The 22,202-nt window shown below is 31.8% G+C and overlaps 4 protein-coding genes across 5 annotated transcripts in view; 2 read left to right on the top strand and 2 right to left on the bottom strand.

The window, feature by feature from the left end:
- Window positions 1–1,347: 1,347 nt before the first annotated feature.
- Window positions 1,348–6,245, bottom strand: LOC108903850 (vacuolar protein sorting-associated protein 53 homolog). Its single transcript, XM_018706169.1, has 8 exons — window positions 6,093–6,245; window positions 5,457–6,042; window positions 5,175–5,405; window positions 4,819–5,127; window positions 4,355–4,763; window positions 4,141–4,299; window positions 4,003–4,081; window positions 1,348–1,916 (listed from the first exon to the last, which is right to left on the bottom strand). The coding sequence occupies exons 1-8, from the start codon at window positions 6,186–6,188 to the stop codon at window positions 1,398–1,400; spliced, it is 2,388 nt and encodes a 795-aa protein (XP_018561685.1). The 5' UTR covers window positions 6,189–6,245; the 3' UTR covers window positions 1,348–1,397.
- Window positions 6,246–6,562: 317 nt separating this feature from the next.
- Window positions 6,563–10,385, top strand: LOC108903852 (testis-expressed protein 10 homolog). Its single transcript, XM_018706171.1, has 10 exons — window positions 6,563–6,845; window positions 6,903–7,109; window positions 7,159–7,502; window positions 7,555–7,766; window positions 8,194–8,303; window positions 8,365–8,617; window positions 8,673–8,904; window positions 8,953–9,107; window positions 9,991–10,186; window positions 10,241–10,385. The coding sequence occupies exons 1-10, from the start codon at window positions 6,654–6,656 to the stop codon at window positions 10,254–10,256; spliced, it is 1,917 nt and encodes a 638-aa protein (XP_018561687.1). The 5' UTR covers window positions 6,563–6,653; the 3' UTR covers window positions 10,257–10,385.
- LOC108903853 lies at window positions 10,379–11,574 on the bottom strand. The gene is made up of 2 exons (XM_018706172.1): window positions 10,814–11,574; window positions 10,379–10,761 (listed from the first exon to the last, which is right to left on the bottom strand). Exons 1-2 carry the CDS (start codon window positions 10,857–10,859, stop codon window positions 10,400–10,402), a joined length of 408 nt encoding a protein of 135 aa, XP_018561688.1. The 5' UTR covers window positions 10,860–11,574; the 3' UTR covers window positions 10,379–10,399.
- A 1,154-nt stretch (window positions 11,575–12,728) lies between these two features.
- LOC108903864 (facilitated trehalose transporter Tret1-like) overlaps window positions 12,729–22,202 on the top strand; it is a 45,440-nt gene continuing 35,966 nt past the window's right edge. Inside the window, exons 1-5 of one of the 2 annotated variants that reach the window (XM_018706195.2) lie at window positions 12,729–12,994; window positions 13,049–13,269; window positions 15,889–16,044; window positions 16,149–16,464; window positions 16,550–16,676. In XM_018706195.2, coding sequence (XP_018561711.1) covers window positions 12,816–12,994; window positions 13,049–13,269; window positions 15,889–16,044; window positions 16,149–16,464; window positions 16,550–16,676 — 999 coding nt within the window. In that variant the 5' untranslated portion in view covers window positions 12,729–12,815. Of the gene's footprint in view, window positions 12,995–13,048; window positions 13,270–15,888; window positions 16,045–16,148; window positions 16,465–16,549; window positions 16,677–22,202 lie in introns of those variants that run through there. The other variant, XM_018706192.1, reaches the window with a different exon arrangement.

Raw genomic sequence — 22,202 nt, 5'->3', positions numbered from 1 at the left:
AATTTTTTGCTAAGATTAATAGTTTTTATACAGTTACGCGTATAACAAAAATTGACGAATTTTTTACCTATTTGTTGATAAAAAAAAATGACACTATACTTTTCTCATGACCCACGAAATGAGACACCTCTTGTGTTATTATTCCCAATATTTTCCAACAATAAAATCACGCCCAGTAATTAATAAATTTCAAAATGTTTCCTTTCCTGGTCCGTGCAATTTCCCATATTGGTGTTCAAAATTGGCTGCCCTAATCATGTGATTTAACCCCGTTGGACTTTTTGCTTTGGGGTTTTTTGAAGTCTAAGATTTATGCTAACAATAACTAATATTTCCTACAAACGGATCCTTCTATTAAGAGGGCTTTATAGCAAATAGTCAACCAGCAATACATTTTTATACATTTTATTACTCAGTTTATCTAAATATGAATTAATGCACAAATAACAGACTTTCCCCCATTTTAACGCAGATTTTCTATAAAATGGACTTAGTTTAAAACTCAGATTACTTGCTCGTGTAAAGAAATTTGTAATTTACGATGTCGCTTCTTCAAAAGCGGCAAATTACTTTCTTTACAACAAAAAGCAATTCGAATTTCAAATTAACTCGATTTTATAGAAAATATGCGTTAGAATGGAGGAAAGTCTGCTATTTGTGCATTAATTCATATTTAGACAAACTGTGTAATAAAATCTATAAAAATATTTTGTTGGTTGCCTATCATAAGCAGAAATTTCCTGCAGTACCGTTTGAAATTATTACTTATACTTCAATTAGCACATTACTACTATTACTTGGACTCTTTATCAAACGATCACGGAGAAAATAATTTGGTAATTTTTAAGTAAAAAATATATTTTTTGAGTTATTGCTAGATTTGTATCAGAAAGCGATCTACCTTCTTTATTTTTTAAATTACAAAAATAAATTTTAAAGATTAGGATATTTTCTATCGATTTCAAGAGAAGTTGAATGTTACATTATGAAGATATAAACTTTTTTTTTTAATAGAACACCCTGTATTTTTTTATTGTTTTTTTACGAGTAAAGTGATATAAAGCTTGTTAGATAGTAGTTGTCAGATCTAAGCTTTATTTGACTGATTACACTTATGGCACAATTTTTTTAATTGATGCCCCCAACAGATTTCACCGTTGTAATTTTTTTTTTGCATCAATTGTGATATTTGTAGCTTACACCTTGTAAATTTTTTTATAGACGTCCATATTTAGATTGCGTTATTAAAACGTCAAAATTAAAAACAAATATACAAATTGCAAATAAATAAAAATATATTTTTAATTAAACAAATTACAATAAAAATTAGAAAAAAAAAAACTGAAAACAATAATTCGCAAAAATTCAAAACAAATTTATAGCACCACGAAAAAGAACTACTTATAATTTTTAAAAACGTCCACTAACACAGTCTGCTCCTGCCTCTTGACGCTCTTCATCTCCAGTATCTTATAGAATTCAGTCAGCTGACACTCCGGCAGCAACTTCTTGTACTGCTCGACAAAGTTCTTGGGCGGATCGAGGGGCGTCATCACTACCTTGAGTATCATTTCTGCTTTCGTCATGCCTTTCGTGACGACCTTGGAGTAAGCGGCCGGAGCCTGTCGGTTAATTTGCGACGAAATGGACGGCAAGTTTAACAGAACCGTTTTCAACATGTGAGTGTCCAAAAGGAGCTGTTCTGCTCCTTCCGTATTGATCGGTTTGCACTTGTAAATGTTCTGGATGAATTTCGGAATGAAACTATTAGCGAATTTTATGCAGAACTGCGTGAAATACTTCCGAGACTGTGATAAGTTTTCTCGGATTATGGGAACGGTCGTTTTCAAGTGGGTTGTAATGGCCGTAATGTACGGACTCTGATCTCCCACTGTGTCTACGTTTTGCCACTGGATCTAGAAAAAATGGTACGAGAAAATATAAAAAAATTAACTATTCAACTATGCTGTAAGTGAGACAACCGACGAACAATTTAGCTGTTTAAGTGCCTATTTACCGACACATTTTGAGTACTAAGTATGTCATATTTTAGCGCTTTATTAGAAATATCTCTGGAAATAATTCAACACTGGACAGGACATGTAGACCGCAGAGTAGTTCCCCACAATATCAATACTTAAAAAGTTTATTTTGCCCGGTAAAACTGATCTAAAAAAGTTACGTTTAAAATATCAGACACTTTTTTTGTGTATTCAATTGATATTTTGCTAATACGACAAACTAGTACGAGGGTTACCGTTTATATTTCGGGAATGGATGATCCTGGTGCTGCCATCTGACACCCGACGTCCTTACCATAAAGCTAGACCTTTTGTCGATATACTTACTAGGAACGTTTTAACCTAAAAGTGCTATTTGCGTTGTTTACAGTGACTTGAAAAATTCATCTCTGCCAAAAAATGGAATTAAGTCATGAACATTTCTGTGCGATTATTTTTTGCAACTTTTGATGTGGATTATCTCAACAACAGTGCATTGATAAACTTATTTCAACTTTAGTCGATGAAGTACCCTCAAAAACCACTGTATATTAGTTGTATACGGAATTCAATCGTAGCAGTGCTTCGCTCACCGATGAATTTCGTGAAGGTCGTCTAAAATTGGTTGTTGTCCCAGAAAACATTGATGTTGTGCATGAACTGATATTGCAAGATCGTCATGTGGCTTTTCGTAAGATTGAGGCACCATTGGGCATTAGTGGGACCAGCATACATTCAATATTGCATGAACATTTAATTGCCAAAAAAATTTGTTCGTGTTGAATCCCACATAATTTGACAAATGCTCAAAAAAAAAACTGAAGGTCGTTTGGTCGAAAGAAATACTCAAGAAATACGATTGTTGTGCTTCAAAACACTTCTACGACATCGTAACAGATGACGAATTATAGATTTCTGCGTGTAAGCTCGAAAATAAACAGCAGTTGACTGTACGAGTCTTTCAAGATGAGCCAAATCCAACAAAGTTCTTTGCATACGCACTTCCCAGCAAATGGTAACCAGTTTTTTCGAAAAAATCTGACATGCAATGTTGGACGGTCAATTCCGAATGGTACACAACCGTTTGTTTACCGGAAGTATTCGGAAAAAAAAGGGAAGCCAACTTCTTCACCAGGACAATGCGATATTTCACATATTGGCTCAAATAAGATACTTTTTGAGAAAAAAAATAGTCAAATTGATGAGTCATCCGCCATACAGCCCTGATTTGGCACCCAATGACTTCACATCAAAAATAAATTACGAGAAGCGGTTGATGCGTTCAAAATGCATTCAGAATGGAAAAAGTGCTGCAAAAAATGGTTTAAGCGCATGCAAGTGTATTGACCTTCATCGAGAATATTTTGAAAAACAATAAAGCTAGGCTGATTCAACAACAACTCTGAAATAGATTCAGGGAAGTGAGAAGAGATGCCTGTAAAAATCGGAACTCTTAATAATAATATTTAGAGGTGTCACATCACGATTTTCCATTTTTCATTTGAATAACATGGGAAAAATTATTTTTCAATTTCAGAACTTTATATAAAAACCAATAGACGGATTTAAATGACCAAAACATATTCTTGTAGGGAATTGAACGTTCTACAAAAAATGTCCTTTATCATTTTTTGATAAACCTACTCGTACAAAAGTTATTCAAATTCAAAGTTAAATTTATGTTATAATTACACTTTTTTCTGCAGTTTCAGGTAAAATGATTCAAGTTATCATGAAATATTATAAAACAGGCATTTAAAAGTCAAAATTGATAAGTTTATCAAGTCTTTATTAATATGACTGAAAAATCCACCATTTCTGGGAAGAATCAATTAAAATCCTTTTTATTGTATTAAATAGTATTTTAAATTTTTTAAAATTATTTCTTTACTAATGATAAATGACTCTTCGGTTGTGATAGTGGAAAATTTTAAACTATTCTGACCTTTAGTCAACAAATTTTTAAACTAACAAAATTTTGAGTGAAGAAATAAATTCTCACCTTGCTCATCGCCGTTAACGCCGGTTCACATGCGTTTTCCAAATCCTGAACTAATATCTGTATACAGTTCGATATTACTCTAAAAAATTTAATAGATCATATAATTATATATATTTATAATATGTCATATAATAATACTTGTGGAAATTATCTTGCTCCTTTGACAAATCAATTTGATCGGCCAGTGTGGGGTCAATCTTCTCCTTAAGTTTATCACCAAGTTGCTGCGTCGTCTCCAAACAATATTCGGCTGTGGTTAGGATACAGCATATCCTCGTTTGTTCTTCCTTCGTAAACCTAAAAAATAAGACAAATAGAGCACTAAGGTCCAAAGGGTTTTCAGATTTTATACCTTGTAACTTCCCCTTCCTTCAAAAGCGACGAAAAATTCTGTATCAACCCCGACGTCGACATTTTTTGTAAATCTTTGGTGAAATTTTGGACAGAGCTTCCTAAGGACTGCGATTCGATTTTTGGTAAGTTATTCAGGAGGAGTTTCTCAGAATATTCATGTAAGTATTTCTGAAACGTTCTTGTTAAACTCAACATCGTTTGGCCCCGGTCTAACTGATTGCACTGGATCATACTCTTTTTGTAGAAAACAAACAAGTCCGGACAGCTCGGTAAGATAGCGGCTTGAGTGTCTGTGGCCTCTGTCGGTTTACTCTGTTTCTGGTCTACTATAAATCGTTCAATTAAGTCCAACAGGTTCCGATCTACACTTTCGATGTAAATTTCTAAATGTGGGATGAAACACCTGCCTATGATAAGAATATTGCAATACAGAAAGAACTGTCGTGTAATTTAATTGCTTACCTATTAATCCGTGGAACGGAGAAGAATTCAAATCATTTTCGCCTCCTTCCTCTCTAATATCACCCTGTCCCTTTTCCATGCCAACATTTTTTTGTACATTTTCATTAAATTCGCTTATAGTCACGCCTGTAAATCTTCTAGATAAAAGGTTTTCGAAACCTGCTGTTTTCTGTATAGCGTACAATAATAACTTCACATCGATTTCATTTTTTCTCTTCGACATTATTTTCGAGAGTTCTTCTCTAGTATTGTGGCAGAATTGAACTGCAATTCTCTCAGAAACTTCCCAGTTTTGTGGAAACATATTACCTAAAAAAACGAGTATTACTGAAAGCAGACATTTTGAAAAAATGTACCTAAGCGATCTTCAAATTCCAATAAGTGCCTCTTTATCCAAGCGTAACGTTTATCGATTTTATCCAACCACGCTGTATCTTCGGTTTCTTGGAATAAATGATTATACTCTTGCAGTTGCAAGTTTACGAACCATTTAAGCAGCTCCCTCTTTACTTTTGGGTCTAAAATAGATACCACCAAGCAAGCCTGAGCAAGCTGTTTATTTGGTATCATGTTCCTTGTATTAGTTCCTACAAATTTTATAAATAAAGTAGCTTAATTATTTACCTAATACGATTTACCTGAAAATGCCTCTTTGAAATCATGAGTAATCTGTTCGGCCAGTTCAACGTGTATCGACTTCACTTGATCGCTCAAGTTTTTTATTTGTGGAATATCGGAATAATTTTCAAAATGTGTCATAACCTCACTTATAGCTTGCAATGGTAAAGCAATTTCTCCGTACAGCCTCTTCTGCGTAAGAGACTTTAAAGTATCTACACCTCCTACTAACATATGCAGATGATTCAATGTAGTTATCGCTAAAGTTAAGTTCCGTTTAGCGCAATCCAGTTGTTTTATGTCTCTTGTTATTTCACGAACCATTTCCTCAGATTTCTCTGCGCGTTCCTTTATGTCCTTAATATGAATAAATAACTGTTTTATAACTTTCTGAGCTTCGTCGAGTGCTTGTCTTCCATCTTGACTCGCTGCTATTTGACCACGAACAACTGTGCTTATTTCGTTATCTATGGAATTTATTTTATTTTCCATTTTTAGTACTATTTCATCTATGTTTGAGAGTGACTGTTCTGTGGGAAAAAGCGAATTAATGTAATCAATACTGTTAAAATCTGGTTCATCTAAGGGATCTTTACTAGGCAGGACCTAAAAAGAAATCATTAAGAAGGACATTAAAGTTTGAATAAATAAATTACTTCTTCAATAGCTTTTTGAACGTCTGGTGGAAAGTTTATAAATAAATCATGGTTATCTTCATCTAAAACGTCTTCTTCAACAGGTGAATTGTCCATTTTTTACAATGTTATTAAAAACCACAAAATTAAAAAATATTTTTGTTTCTTGTTGTCAATCAATTTGACAGCTGTCAGCGTTGACAATTCTCCTTAACATTTGAACTAAAGCCGTATTCGTGTGGTTACTCTTACAGCATTTTCGATTTAAACGCACTTTTACATTCGGGGAGATAGAATATTTCCTTTTTTTATTACATATTTAAATTGATAGTACAGGATCAAAATATGCTTAATATACAATTACTTACACTTTGTGTAAAGTTCAAATAAATTAAAAACAATTTTAACTCTGAATATCTGTCAAAGCAACATAACTTATAGGTACTTCATCTAGATGGCACCACGTTCGTCAATGTAAAATTTATTGGTTATACAGTGTGAAAGTTTAAGGTTACTTTTAAGTTTATGAATTATTGTTATTTATTTTTCTGTGAACTTTGAAAACATACCCGCCAGTTAATAATGGGTAAACATAAAAAGAAATTGAAGGAAGACAAAGCAAAGGTTAAGTTAAAACAGTCGAAAACAAAATTTCTTCCTAAAGGTTTAAATGTTACAAAGACAGATTTTAAAATAAAACCAATCGTTTTGGTCCAGCAGCTGAAGGAAAAAGATGCCAGTACTCCCCTTAGTAAAAGAAAACTCGATGTTAAGGTAATAGTTGACAAACCAGTGTTGTAAACGAATATAAAATATGATTGATAATTTCAGGATCTTTTAAATAGAATCAAGCATTATAACGAAAATGTTCGTTATGGTGCATGTGAAGAATTAGCAGAAATGATGAAGATTCACTCAGACGAGCTCATAAATATGTATCTGTCGCAAATAATTACAAGTGTTAGTACTCTAATGCAAGATCGTGAGCGAAAAGTCAGGAAATCTGCTGCAAAAGTCATAAATACGATTTTAGAAATTGTATGTATTTTTTTATTATAATCTTTATAGCATAAAAAATATATTTTAGGTACCCGATTTTAAAGTGGAGGCATTCTTTAATCACTTTTCCACAAATATACGATGTGCTATGACAAATATAGATAAAAACATTCAAGAGGATTCATTGTTGTTTCTTGACTGCTTTATAAAGTACAACTCCGGTTTGATTTTTAAAACTTCGGAGAAATTGTTGCCTGCTTTCTTTACCTTGATATCAAAATTAAGAAGCGACTCCACTTTAATGCGCACGTTGACAGTAAACTTAGGAAGTAAAATGACGAGTGTTACATGGAGGTTGAAAGTGTTAAGTAGATTGCACGCTGTTTTAGAAACGATTATACGAAACCATAATTTGGAAGACATTGAAAGAAGGTACGAAATTATACCTAATATAATAACTTAAATTGAATTTGTTATGTTTTAGTGACGTTTATATAGATGCTGAATCTTGCAACTACATTCCACTTTATAAAGAATCATTTAGTACCACTTTAGACAACAATGTGTTAGATTTTGCCAATAATAAGTCCTTGGAAGGAGATGCTTTAAATAGGCACATCATAACGTTAGTACCGTTATTATATGAAATATGGATGGAAGTGGTGCCTGAAAAAAACATCGGAAAAGGGGTTAGTGGTAAGTTTTTAAAACTTTTTTATTCACAAGTGTGTAAAGCAATACTTTTTTAATAATTATTAACTATTTTACACAAGATAAGATTCAGAATAGTGTCATTCATTTCAACACGCCACTACAACAACAGTTCTCAACTGCCTGAGACAAATGAGTGCTCGTTCTGCTCCCAACACTTTGTCGAAAACAAAAACCACAGAGCATCGGAGTCTCAGTACTCTTACTTTGTGAATATGCCTCATAGTATGCATAGTATGAACATCTAATTTAGCGAAACTGCCAAAACATGAGAATTTATCTTACTAACCTTGCACACCGTAATAAGAAAAAGATTTACTTAAAAAAACTTAAGTAAAAAATTAGAACATGCTCGTATATTGTTTATTATAACAGTAAAATGATATTGGCAAACACCTTTCATTATTTCTAGAAAACACAATTTTAAAGGATGAAGCAGCAGCTATTCTGTCTTGTATTACAAAAACTCTTTATTTGTTGTGGAAATATGTAAAACGAATTGAAAATGATCACATAAACATAGTAAGTATGACAGTAACCGTCCATAAAGCAATTATCCCGTTTTATGTCATATTTTTTACAGAAAACTGTGTTTTTATCTAACGATGGCAAAAAATTCATACATCACCTACTTACAAACTTTCCATATAGCCAAGTGAGCAGTAGAAGTAAAGAAATTAAAGCAAACAACACTTTAATGTTGTTAGAGATTAATACGGACCCAAAATGTGTCGCAGAAAATTTGTTGATTTGTTACATGTACTGTGTGTTAAACCTAAATCATACGCCCATAAAAATGAAAATCGAACTAGAGGCGATAACAGCTTATATCAGTAGTAAGTTCCCTTTAAACACGGTTATATTTTTTTTACTTACTTATATGTTTTGTAGAATGTTTATTAACAAGGAAATATGTAGATCAAAAAAGTGTCAAATATTTAATAGTGTTTTTAAAAGCATGTTTGGTAGAGGACCCTAAATCGTGGAAGAGAGCCGGAGCAGATTTGAAAATCATATTAGAAAACACGGTGACTTTTTATAATTTTAATACCGTCAGCGAAAAATGCAAACTGGAAGTTTTTCAAATATTGTCTGACGTGGTGGATGTTCCATTTTTGAAAAGGTACGGGACGTTAAATATTTGTGCAAAGTTAGATTTCTTTTTTTCTAGTTCACAGCATTATCATTGTTGGTTCTCGACTCTACCAAATCTTTTATGTGAGCCGAAAATAACAGATGTATTAGTCAACGCTTTACTTAATTTGTCCAGGAAAAATATTGAAGTTTTTTATAAAGCTTTGCAGAAGAAGTTATCGTCAATATTAGGTAAGACATTTTTAAGAAGCATGTTTTTTGCAATATGCAAAGCGTTATACTCATTATTCTCATAGGCGTTTTTTTTAAAACGACAAGACATATTTTAAATCGGTACTGGCACAAGCTGAGGACAATAAGGGGTTCAACTTGGTATAAAAATAATTTTCAAAACTGTTGTGTGTTCAACTCTTAATGATTTTGCAAGTTCAGCTAGCATCTGATATGAATCTTCAAACTTTACTTAAATTATACGTTTGCAGTTCTGGTAATGCCATCTGTTGGAAAACAGCGAGAACTTATTCAACGCCGACTCTTACCTTTTAGATTTCATTAATTGGGTATCTTTGTGGATTAATTTATCGACATTAGTTTTTGTTATTGATTTATTTGGGTATTTTGCCACCTTAAAATTAAGAGAAACATTTATTTAAAAAATAAATTAACATTACAATGAAGCAGATAGAAAAAGTAATAAAAATCATGGTTTGGTTAATTTTTTTGGTGCATGAAATAAACATTTTTAATATTTCGAATTTTCATACTGTATAATTTTTTATGAGAGAGAATAATTTAAGGGAGTGTGTAATTTAAACTTGGACGATTTAATTTACTTCCAGTTATCAGAAGGTGCACAAAGGTCTAATTTTTGCTTTTAACTGTTCATCAATTGCAAAATCTTCCAAAAAAAATATGCACCTAAGGGAATAGGGAAATATATGCTCAATTTAAATGTCTATATCAAAAAATCGCATCCAATTTTTTTTGTTTCTATCATTCTTCATAATAAATATTTTTAAGCCAGGATCAACGCTTTGTACCTCTGTAGTATCAGTTTAAAATATGTCTTTTAGGGCCTGATGCAAACGAGAGTATCTTTCTCATTTAATTTCAGAAAATTTGGACGCTTTAAAAATAGTTTTAACTTCTAACTCTAACAGTTTAGTGAACAATGAGGAAACAGTCAAAAGAAATATCGTAAATATTTTCTTCTTCGTTCCACATTTAGACGTGAAGCTCATATCCAATTACATATTAACGAATCCAGACTCTAAGTACAGTTATTATTTCAAGATTATGTTGAGCTTAAGGTAAGGCGACAAAGAGGTCTTGATTATCGTAAAAAAATTTTTTTCAATTTTTAGAACAAACAACTTGTGAAGCGAATTCGCGGACCATCTTAACAAAGTGTTTGCTGGTTTTATTAGTTAATGTACATTGTTTTAAAATAGACGTGAGTTTATTGTAAAACAAGCCGTTCCCGGTGCATATTAAATGAAAATTTTATTAGTTCATTTTTTCTATTATCCAATAATTGTACTTATTAAGATAATGTCTTTCAAAAATGTTTCGTTCAACATAATGTTGTATTTCGCCACGTAAAACACTTGGTCTTCGGGCATCTTCTTCACTGAAGCATTGGACTTTTTGGAGCCCTTTGTGCTGCCCGATTTTTTGCTGCCCTTTGAAGCTTTCGCCTTTTTGTCACCCTTGTCTTTTTTGCCTTTGGCCTTTTCCTTTCTCTCTTGTAGTTTTCTTATTTCTTCCCGTTTTTTTGCTGAAATGACCTCGGGCAAACCAAAACCGATGGTAATAACTTTAGTCGACTTAGGCTCCAAGTTGATTTTGTCGTGCTCCACGTTTATAACGTCGTAAAAGAAGTCGCCTTCAATTTAACGTAATTAGTAAAGGATATGTAGAACCTCCTGATATCTTACCACTTTTCTTTGTAAAATTCTTGAAGGAAGCTTGTTCAGCTTCCATTAAGTGGTCTGAAAATTTTGGGAACTCATCTTTTTTGTTCTTGGCACCCTTGGAAGTTTCCTTAGATTTTTTGTTCTTTTTGTCTGCTTTGCCTGCTTTTCCAGCTTTTCCCGCTTTACCCTTCTCCTCTTTGTTTTCTGTTTTGGCTTCCTGGTTTTTAACAGTTTCTTTAATGCAACCCTTCAATTCAAATAGTTTTTCTATAGTTATGGGGAGCTCACAATCATTTTTATTTCTAATCTAGAATAAACAAATTCACGTTCAATCTATTAAAATCGCTTGGGATTATTCACCTCAATAGGGCACTGCGCTATGGTATTCTTCTTTGTATCCAACCTAAATACCAGAAAGTTGGGTAAAATGTCCACGTTGGGAGCTACACCTATACCTTCAAGTATTAACGGTAATATAGTTGCTCCAGAACTTATTTCAAAGTATTCTTCTACCTAAAAAGCGTACGTTTGTACAGAATGTTTCCTAAGTACTTGCAGAAAATCGGGATACATTTTTATGGTTAAAATTAAGTCATTTTGATTAAATAAACTTGGGATCGTTGTGCGGGATTTTGTAAACTGTCGTTTTGATGTAACAAAACGTTGACAAGAAAAGTCAGTGCGAATCACCAGTTGGGTTCCTGGTAAAAATTAGGTTCGTTGAACCAAATATGATTATTATTGCTCCAGTCGAATTAGATCATAAAATCTGAAAACTTGAAAAAATTGTTAGTAGACATTGCACTTTATGACGGGGAAGTATATGTAGAATGATAAAATCAAAAAAGTAACTCGAAAGAAGTGACACAGTCATTTTCCACTAATTTGTTATCTGTAAAATAAACGTCCAACGTGGGAATATCAGTTTTTGATGACTAGCATGAGTCTGAAAATAAAAGTTTAACCCTTTCTTTAATTGTCTAATTCCGATACGTCTGGTACGTCCAATAGTTAATTAATAATTAACATTATATAAAAAAAAATATCTTGGGAACAAAGAGGCACAGGCTTTTTTTAAAAATTACCGTAAAAATAAGCTCTATTTAATGCAAAAAGAGGAAATCCCCGAGCGGCTATTGCCTGACCTTGGGACAATTTTTTATAACGCTGTTTTGCACGTCCTATTTTAATAGTTGGAGGACAACTTAATTTCAATTTTTTAAATTTTTTCTTTTTCGATACGTTTTTTTGGACCAATTAGAACCTATATCTATGATATTAAATTCTAAAATTAACGTTTAGTAATTAAACAATTAGTTGCAAAAAAACGAACGAAATTAATTAACAAATGCCTGGAGCAACAATTTCACGGTCAATCGAATTGGCCTTTGGTACACATGTTGGTCTTTGGATTGACCGTCTTTTCCATAAATTTCGTCAACATCCATCGCTTTTTGCAACAATAATATGCAATTTTGGAAAAGTGATTTTTCCACGTTCAACCTTTATTGTACAGTGAACAAACTGGTGAAATATGACCATAGATACCTTAAATTGAAGCTAATTTAATTACTGCCTACAACATAAAATGACCAATTTTCCTATAGGTCCTCTAAATTTTCGTGGGTGGTAAAAAAAAGTGAAAAAACACGTAAATATGCCCCTTATTTGCAATTTGACAACTTAGTGTCACTTCTTTCAAGTTATTTTTTGATACTATCCCTGTCATAAAGTGCAATACAATGTCTACTAATTTTTTTTTTGCATTCAACTAATTCAACTGGAGTATATTATGGAATTAATATGGTATGTTAGCAGTAAAATGAACATTGAAAATGTTAAATTGATGTTTCTCTAAACAAATTGCTTTAAATTTAGCCATAGAATACACTCTTGAATTTTACCAGTGCTGAAAACATTAGCCAGTTCTCTTGATTTCAAAATAAACAATAGTGACCCAATAATATTTTGACGGCTGTCAAAATTTGAGTGTTTTGTTTCTTGTTTTTTTATACACTTCGAAATGGGTCACTGCTCTAAAAAATCCAATGCCCCCTTCGGGGTGGCGACAAAACGGTTTAATAAGATCGGTTTTCATCCTGAGCTCGATGTTACTGGAGCCATGAAGAAAGAAATAACTAAAGCTGGGCCTGGTTCTTACAATCCCGAGCGTGTGACGTGTAAAGGAAAGCATGGCGTTAAGTATGTTGAGGTTCTTGTACCATGACCGAAAAAGTAATTTTAACGTTTTTCCAGTTGGAAGACAAAGTTAGAGGTTGAGGAATTTTCAAAAAATTTGGGATACAGGAACGCGAATCTTTTGTACGAGCGAGAATTTTATAAGTCGCTTAGAGGACCAGGCGCCAACGATGTAAATGAGGAGTATTATAAAAAGTCTAACCATTCCGTTCTTTCGAATACTGGTCTTGGAACTGGTGACAGGTTTCGCAGTGATTGTGATGACGCCCCTCCCCCAGGTATATTATCGCTGCTGAGGTTTATAATTTTATGTCATTATATGTTATTTACAAAGAATATTAATAACGGCGACAAAGCTGATTAGGGTCAATAGCGTACGAGTATAAATGGATTCTCTTTAAACAGTTTTGTTTTACAGTAACAAGCGTTAGCTATTCAAAAAAGTATTTTATGTATTTTAAACAAATGTAGGGGCTTCTACGGGTTGTATTTGTAGTTTTGTATTTTTAGTACAGTCATTGAAGCTTTTCAACTCCGAATTCTTTGAAACTGAACCAATCGACTTGAAATTTGGCAGATAGAGAAAAGGTCAATGAACATTAGTGACATAGCTTCCACCCTGTTGGGGTCGATACTCCTTCTCGGGGGTGGACATTTTTTTTCAAAAATAACACTGGAAATCGATAGAATCAAATTTTGGGCAAAAAATATTTGAAGAATTTTTTCGAGAAATCTATAGTTGTTTAGTTATTCATGATTGAAAACTTGGAATTTTGAGTGAAAAAAAACACTTTCAAAGTATTTTTCCCGTATAACGAAAAATGTAGCTTATAAATAAACAAAGAAAATCGTTTTTTAAAAAGTGTTGTACGTCCTATACAAAGCGAAATATGGTTAGTGGAAGGGGACTTGTTTTAGGGGGAATACTCGAATCGATGTATTCAACGTCAAATAACAGAAAAAGGATTATTTTTACATATATAACGCTCCAGGAGTTTTTTGTAGTACTCAAAAAGACCTTCAAAATGAGCACTTATAAAAGTTAATTAGAGCAAAATTGGAGGAGTTATTGTCAAAAACAGATGGGTTGCTCATATTTTTTAAGAAAAAATGAGCAGTAAACGCTGTACCATTTCCATCAGAATTAAAATTAATCGTAGACCCTTTACAACTAGTTTTGTTTTAGTGTTTTTCATACGATCCTGATGTTAGACCGGTTTAGAATTCGTATTTTTTTAATAATGTACGTTAAAAGTTGAAAACGTATTTTTCATTTTTCAAAAAAAATTGCCTTATTTATATAATAACTCTGAAACTATGAAAGATACGTAAAAAATGATAGATAACAAAAATGTAGCTTCTATTTCAACAAATATTTTGCTTATTTTTATTCCTATAGCATAAAAAATAAAGGAGAAATCGCCGCTTGAAGTATCCATTTTAGTGAAAAAACGACCTTCGATCCTTTCCCTTTAAAAAACGAAGGACTTAGAAGGTTTTATATGCTAACGATCTTACAACTCTTGATATTATCTTTAAAATGCTTTTTTGTAGGATACTATAGCTTCAAAATTAACCGAGTTATGGTAAAAAAAACAATGACATGTTTTCGGAGCAAAATAGTCTTTCTCAGTTTTATATATTATATATTATTATATTATACAAATAAAATAAGTAAAAAAATTTAGTGTGATTATTTATATGCAGCATAGCAATTTTTTTATGATTGATTATATTTAAAAATCGATTATAATAAAAATATTTTACATTAATATTGGTAAAAGGGTAGTTTATACGAGTTGAAAATGGCAAAAGTGAAATATTCTTTTATGAACAATATAAAGGAATTTTTATTTTAATTATTGCACAATTATAGCATTCCAAGATTTAAAATGTAATTTTTTATCATTTTTTTTAGCACAGGGGTGATTTATAAGGGTTGAAAAGTGTTATGAGATACAATTTCTTTCATAAGGGAATTTTTATTTTAAATAATTGCACCGTTAAAGCATTCCAAGCTTTTAAAAAGTAATTTTTTATTATTTTTGTCATTGCAGGGTTGATTTTTAGGGGTTGAAAGGGAACAATTCTTTTATTAGCTATAAGGTAACTTTTATTTTAAATAATTGGACGATTTAATCATTCCAAATCTTTAAAAAGTAATTTTTTATCATTATTTTTTGCATAGGGGTAGTTTTTAAGGGTTACATAAAAAGTCGAAAAGATCAACATTTTTTAATCTTTGTGCTTGAACAAGATTTTTATCAATAAAATGCTTAAAACTTAATTTTATCAATTTTTTTCACTTAGGGGTAGTTTTTACCACTAAAAAACAAAAAGCGTCAATCGGGCTTATGTCACTTTTGAACTTGAGCCTAAGATGAGCCTTATTCTAAATTTTCATGCAAATCCATGCAGTTTCAAAGAATTTGAAGGTTACAGCTGATTTTCAACTTCAATGACTGTACTATTTTAGTTTTGTTTCTGGCTTTTTACGTATTTTAAAAAAAATAGAATAAAAGAAGATTCTACTCTAGAATGTATCTCATATATCTGCATATTGAAAAAAGATTTTTTTGAGAATTTTTCGAAGAAATACGAAACGCCACTTTTTTTCAAAAAGCACTTTTGGTTTAAAAATCAAAAAAAGCCTCAGAAAACAGTGTATAATTTTTATATTTTTTTTTATATCATACAAAAAAAGTTTATTATTTTGAATTTGAATTATTTGAAAAATTTTTAACCAAAATATTCAAATGCTCGTAACTTTTTGAGGGGTTGAAATAAAAATTTGAAAAATTCATGAAAGCTACTCTAAATGGGTACTAAATAATACCAAAAAATCAGGAAAATTAAAAATGGTCGAGCATTGCAGCATTTCTGTTGTTATGTTTTAGGGACGTACCAACGGATGAATAAAATGTCCACGTTAAATCTCCACCAGTTTTCGAATGTAATGTCTTTCGAATGGGATGGATTTTTAGATCGTTTTAGAAGTAAAGACCCTCCATATCTACTAGCTCCCAACAGATATGACACAAAAGATGGTAAAGGTAAGTTTTGTGACTGGTCGTTCTCCAAACTACAACGTAACCAAAAAAAACTATTTCAACCCAGAAAAGTTAATGAAATTTTTAATGTTTTACCTTTTTTTTAGGTCTAGACGCACTCCTAAACAAAGTTGTTTCACTTAGGGGTCCTTATGATCTGTTTACCGGTCCGAGAGATGAAAGTACGATAAAAAATCACCTCGCCCCTTCAAAGATCGTTACGCCAGAGTACGGCTATATAAAACCGAGCGATATTGAGATTTTATTGAATCACCCGTTAAAGAAGAGGTGCGGTAAATTTTCAAGAGCTCCAAGATACACTAAGAAACCCGTTATCAGGAGCATGTTAAACGACATCAGCCTTTGCTACAAAAATCCAAATGATCCCGGACCGGCCCATTATAATTTGTCGAACTTTAAAAGGTACTGTGCAATTTCTTTTTTCCATTTTCTTAAACTTTTTTTATAGTTAAATCATGCGTAATAAAATCCGTTTCTTGTTTTGTAGTACCGTGATCAAAAAGAAGAGCTTGTACCCCTTTGATACTTCCAAAATAAATGCTCGACCTCCGCTGGAATGGAAAATATTTCCAGGTCCCGGAAGATATAATTCGAAACTCCCAAGGTGTCTCAAGGTAAGACGAGCCACTTGGGTGTTTTTATCCACATGTAAAAGAGACCTGTTCAAGGTTGCAAGTTATTCGGCATTTTAAATGTAAAATTGTTTATTAATTGAATAAATTGCAAAATTGCCGTCCCAGTACTTTATACCTTATTTGAAACTTATAAGAGGTGTCGCAGAAGTAAAAACCAACATTTTAACCACACATTTAACTCGTCAAATGCAACCATTTTGTCTATTATTTTTTTTGAAAAACTTCTTGGGTACGCCGTATTCTAATATTTTTTTTATTTACACTTTTTTTATTATTACTTACAATTTTTTACCATATCTTTGATAGTAGTTAGTTTAAAAATTAATAAAATGAATACTTAATGTTTTAATAGAATTTGAAGGAAAAAGTGTAGAAATAATCATTTTGCAATTTTTTTTTCTGGGTCCACGGACTTTTTTTCAGCTAAGCTGAAACTTTTACAGTTCGATATACTCAGAAGAACCCTGTGAAGTTTCATCTCGATCTAGCGAACCGTTTCTTTGTTTCAAACAGTCAAACTTTTGAAAAAAATTAGTGTCACGTTTTTTGAACTTAAACACTTCATAATTATGATTAAAATGAAAAAAAATTTTTTTTTGAGGTTTTGTCACATTTTTACAGAAAATAACGTTTAAATTTATGAAGAAAAAAAAAATTCATTTTTTTTTCAATGAGGAAAGAGGGTAGTTTTGAAAAAAACAGTTTTTTAACTGATTACAGACGGTACAAAAATTAATAAAAAAATTGTCTCAAGAAATGGTATGAATCGGGGTCTAAATCTGGTTTGCGACATCAACTTTAATTTTAATTTAATTAAAAGTTGATGAACAGAAGCATAGGACGGAAGAGCCGAATCGTACTGGAAACAATTCGATTTTGTTTTCTTCAATGTCCGGAAGGTTTTCCAAAAATGCAAAAAAAAAATTCAAAAGAAAATTTTTTAAAAAATTTTTCGATTTTTTTTTTCATCAATCGTTATCGTTATTTGCGGTAAAATTGTGAAAAAAACAAAAACTATTTTTTTTCCATTTTAATCATGATTATGAAGTGTTTAAGCTCAAAAAACGTGACCTTTTAATTTTTTTCAAAAGTTTGACTGTTTGAAACAGAAATACTAGATCGAGATGAAACTGGGTTCTTCTGGGTATATCGAACTGTAAAAGTCATGCTCAACATTAGTCATTTCGTGAATATTTCTAATTTAGTCGTCAATTTTATAAAAAAAAACATAAATTATCCTTTTTTCCTGTTTCTTGAAATTCATGTAAAAGATGAAAAAATGTTTTTTGCAAAAAGTTGCTGCAGCATGTTATAGGAAATTTATTCCAGTTTTCGAAACTGCCCTTCAATTCTCTGTACGATCATTGGTCGCCGAGATATCGATGATTAAATACAAAAGGATCCTTTTCCATTCAAAATCTGATATTTCGATGAAAAATGGTCGTATCTATTAGAATTGCGTGATAACCGCAGTTCCTAAAAAATTTCGACTGAAAGATCTAAAAACTACAATCTTAGAGCTTGAAAATGCTTTTTTTAAATTCCCGATACGACTATTTTCCACCTAAATACAGTCTGTCAAAAATCCCGGAAATGTTTCGGAAATTCTGTTGACCCTTTAATTTTTTGCATTATTTTATTTGTTCATTTACGACTACCCCGATCGTTAATATATTGGTCACAAATACTCGCATGCTAAAATGTGAAAACAAAATATTTTTCCTTTTTGCACACATATGACACGAAAGGAAACACCTAAGTTGAAAACTGACAAATTGCAGCTAATTATCAAAGCACAATATTTCAACGCTTTTATTTTTAAAATCATACACTTTCTTACCTTCCCTTCTTTTTTCGGCTCAAATGTAACCGGAACCTCCAGAAAATGTTCTTGTGGTACCTTCACCTTTTTCATAAGAGGCAATGTAAAGGGCCCCAGCGGGTTCAGCAAACCAAATTCCGGTTTGATGCAGTCATCTGTAGACACAACCAGTTGAAATTTTAACATTACTATTAAAATGGGGTACTTTACAGTTTATGTTTTGCATAATTACGGATTCACGTTTTTTCATCCCTATCACGACTTGTCCGAAATCAATCCTTTGAAGTTTTAAGTTCGTAATGAAGTCCGGTCTAATAACCCTGCAAACGGCGTTTAGATATAACGTTTCTGGTTTTTTCGTATCTTCACTCTCGTAACTGAGGGTGCATTCGAAATCCGCTTTGATGGTATAAGGTTGTAAATTTCTCCAGTGGAACATCTCCGCCGGGTAAAAGTCCAAGTAGTCCAATATTAAGTCCTTATCGGTAACGATAATTTCTGATTCCTTTTCTTCCGATTCTTAAAAGCAATTCATAATGAATTCATTTCTCACAGTGGTACGAAGGCAAGTACTATTATTGTTTTTGATGAAGGTATAATGATAATAAAAATTACAGTTTATTAATCAAACACCGTTTAGTATTCAATTTTTTAATGCATCAAATCCACCGTAGATTTTTCTGTTGAAATCAATAATTTTCAATTTATACAAGAACTGTTGACTTTGGGTATAGCATCCTTTTAAAGAAAATTTAATTCTGCACTAATTAATGTAATAATATACAGGGTGTACCATTTGAAATTTTTGAGTAAATTCAACTTCAACATCAAAAAACAAGTTAACAACGATGGCGTGTACAGAAGCAAAATGTAGTACATATGTGAAATTTAAAAAATAATTTGGATTTGTAATAAATTACATTTAAAATAAATTGTTTATGTGAATAAAGGAATTTTTGTAGGAACAGGGGTGCCAGATATGAACTGATCCCTTTATCCCTTCATAATACATCAAGAAATTATTCAATTTTTAAATCCCTTTAAACCGTACTGCACTGGATCCCTTGACAGACAATCATTTATTACTTTGTATCGAATATGATCCTACTAAACACTGTTCTATAAAAAATCTCGGAGTAAAGAAGTTAGCTTATTCGGTTTTTTATGCCTAACTTTCCTGGAGTATTAAAGGTTTTAATGTCTGCCATTCATGTTAAAACATTTAAAAGAACTACAAAAACCTGAGACAGAACAATATAAAATATAGTCATGGAGGAATATAAAATACATATCACATCCATAATAATCAAAATTATGATTTGTTTTTGCTATTAATAGAACGAAAACAGCACCATCTATTGGTTGTTCTTGCCGAAATGAAAAAAAGAGAACGATGTTCACTTTTATTAGATCAAGGCACTCTGATTTCCATTTCTTATTAAAATAAAGTCACATAGAGGGTGCTGAAATAAAGGACAAAGTAAAGTCCTTAGATCGACAAATATTCGACTTATTTTACATATATTTTTTTGCATTGTTAATATTTTTTCGGATTGTTAATATTTTTTGGCATTGTTAATATGCACCAGAATACATATTTAGAAATATCAAACGCAAAGTGGCCATTTTGGGGCAAAATAAGAACAATCGATGGTATTTGGTCAGACTTTGGGACAAAATTTTTATATCTTAGTATCCTTTGATCTATAAAAAAATATATAGGTTCCATTTAATTCTTGCATTGTATATAGATGTTTAGAAGTGAGTGCTTATTATTAAACTAATTTTCTTAATAGAAATTACCCAAATGCGTTTCCTTTTGCTCTTTATTCTGTCCTTTTGATTTTTTGCTTCCTTTGTCAGTTTTTTTATCCTCTTTCTTTGATTTCTTGTCCTGTTTTGGTTGCTTTTCTGCCTTTTTAAACTTTTTATCTTTTTTCTTATCCTTCCCCTTCTTACGGCCCTGTTCCAAAAGTCCTCGTTTCTTCATTTCAATTTCTTGTTTCTTCCGTTCATACACTTCGGAGTATTTAAATTGCTTAGCTAAGTTTGTTATAATGCTAGACGGAGGGTTCGGTTTTGCTATTAAAGTTATTTTTTTACTCTGGAAATTAGTTCGTCAGTATTTGCCTAATTATTTTACTGCCGCAGCTTACCTCTCCCTGTTTCAATGACCCACAGGTTGGTTCGATTCTAATATCGCCACTCCCTCCGTGTATTTCGAATGAAGCTGTGTAATCGGTCTGCGGCTTGGCTTTTTTGAAGTAGTAATCAAGGTTTACTGCTCTCAAATATATTTGCATGGTAGAATAGGACCCGCAAGGTGTATCAGGAAATTCTATGTACTGGTGCGAGAATTCCACAAGAGGTATCTTCATTTTCGCTTTCAACCACAACTGTGTCGTGCAGGGTTTATCTGTTTTGCTGTCACATTTCGGTGGAGTAATTTTTGAATCGTAGCTGTCTCGAGGGGAACCTTCTTCATTTGTGTCTCGAGAGAACAAGTTGATTTTTATATAGTAGGCACAAATTTGAATATCCTGAATTAAACTTTTATCCTCTCGATTTTTTATTTCTTTTAACATTAGTTCGGCGGCTTTTTTAAGTTGTTTGGTGTTTACTGGCTGAAATAATAGGTCTGTTTGGTTGTAACTGTTTTATTGCTATTATTTTCAAGTTTGTTACCATTTTGTATTGCCCCAAGAAGCTCATAGTTTCCAAGTTTATTTTGAAGTGTCTCACATTTTCCATACGCCTTCCATATGCACTGTCTATAACATCTGTAAAATCTGGACTGAAATATATCCGTAACGTCTTAGTTTCATTTGGCAATATTTTGCCAAATCCGTAATCAGGCATTATAGTTAAACACTGAAAAATAAAAATTTAGAACCTGATTTTTTTTACAACCTACTGTATTGGGTGCTATTTGTGTGGTAAAGTGTTGCCAAGGAAAAAAAAGAGGGTTATTAAAAATGGAGTTAGTTTTTCCCTCTAGTCCAATTAAATGAGCATTTAAATCGCAATTTGGTCAACTTGCCTGAATTTTTTATATAAGTTAGTTTGAGGTAGGTATGTAATAACAATAAGTGACAGTAATTTTTTTTCAACTCCCAGCCAGGGGTGAAAAAATATAAAATAAAGGGGTTTTTCAGGATAACTCAAAACGGGTAAGAGCTAGAAAAAAAAGTTTCTTATAAAAGTTGTAGAGCATACAATTCTACAAAAAAATGGTCCATTAACTTTTCCTTGTACTATTAAAATTAACGGAGTTAGGGTGGCTAGAAGCTAAGGGATGATTTCAGAAATTTAAAAAAATCAAAACAAGCAGAAACATTAATGAATTTTATATATATTTTTTTTCAATCTACTCTAAAAATGTAAACTTTCTTTTCAGAGAAATAGATATATTTTTTAATTTTTAATAAAAAAGTAATAACAATTTCAATTTTTTAATTGTTAATTTTTATAACAATTTTTTTCTATGCCATTCGATTGATTATTTAAAATAATGTTAAGTTGCTTTCGAAAGTTTGTTTTACGACAAAGATAAAAAATCACGTTTTTTAACAATTAGATTAGGTACATTTATCAATTTGCAATTTAGTTTTTTTCAAAAATTATAACTTTAAAGCACTCGAAAAGACGCTTCTTAAAAAAAAAGTTAAATTCCGTTTATTGGT

Source organism: Anoplophora glabripennis, unplaced genomic scaffold (genome assembly GCF_000390285.2).
Source record: "Anoplophora glabripennis isolate ALB-LARVAE unplaced genomic scaffold, Agla_2.0 scaffold49, whole genome shotgun sequence".
In the NCBI taxonomy this organism is placed as follows: Eukaryota; Metazoa; Arthropoda; class Insecta; order Coleoptera; family Cerambycidae; genus Anoplophora; species Anoplophora glabripennis.
This window is presented reverse-complemented; position numbering and strand designations above follow the sequence as displayed.

Excerpts from the sequence above, each read along its gene's own strand:
- LOC108903852 (XM_018706171.1), top strand. The coding sequence starts at position 6,654 with ATGGGTAAACATAAAAAGAAATTGAAGGAAGACAAAGCAAAGGTTAAG. Across the intron at positions 6,846-6,902 it reads AAAGAAAACTCGATGTTAAG|GATCTTTTAAATAGAATCAA; the intron begins GTAATAGTTGAC and ends TGATAATTTCAG. Across the intron at positions 7,110-7,158 it reads TAAATACGATTTTAGAAATT|GTACCCGATTTTAAAGTGGA; the intron begins GTATGTATTTTT and ends AATATATTTTAG.
- LOC108903850 (XM_018706169.1), bottom strand. The coding sequence starts at position 6,188 with ATGGACAATTCACCTGTTGAAGAAGACGTTTTAGATGAAGATAACCAT. Across the intron at positions 4,764-4,818 it reads TCCGTTCCACGGATTAATAG|GCAGGTGTTTCATCCCACAT; the intron begins GTAAGCAATTAA and ends TTCTTATCATAG. Across the intron at positions 1,917-4,002 it reads CGTTAACGGCGATGAGCAAG|ATCCAGTGGCAAAACGTAGA; the intron begins GTGAGAATTTAT and ends CATTTTTTCTAG.
- LOC108903853 (XM_018706172.1), bottom strand. The coding sequence starts at position 10,859 with ATGGAAGCTGAACAAGCTTCCTTCAAGAATTTTACAAAGAAAAGTG. Across the intron at positions 10,762-10,813 it reads GAATTTTACAAAGAAAAGTG|GCGACTTCTTTTACGACGTT; the intron begins GTAAGATATCAG and ends GTTAAATTGAAG.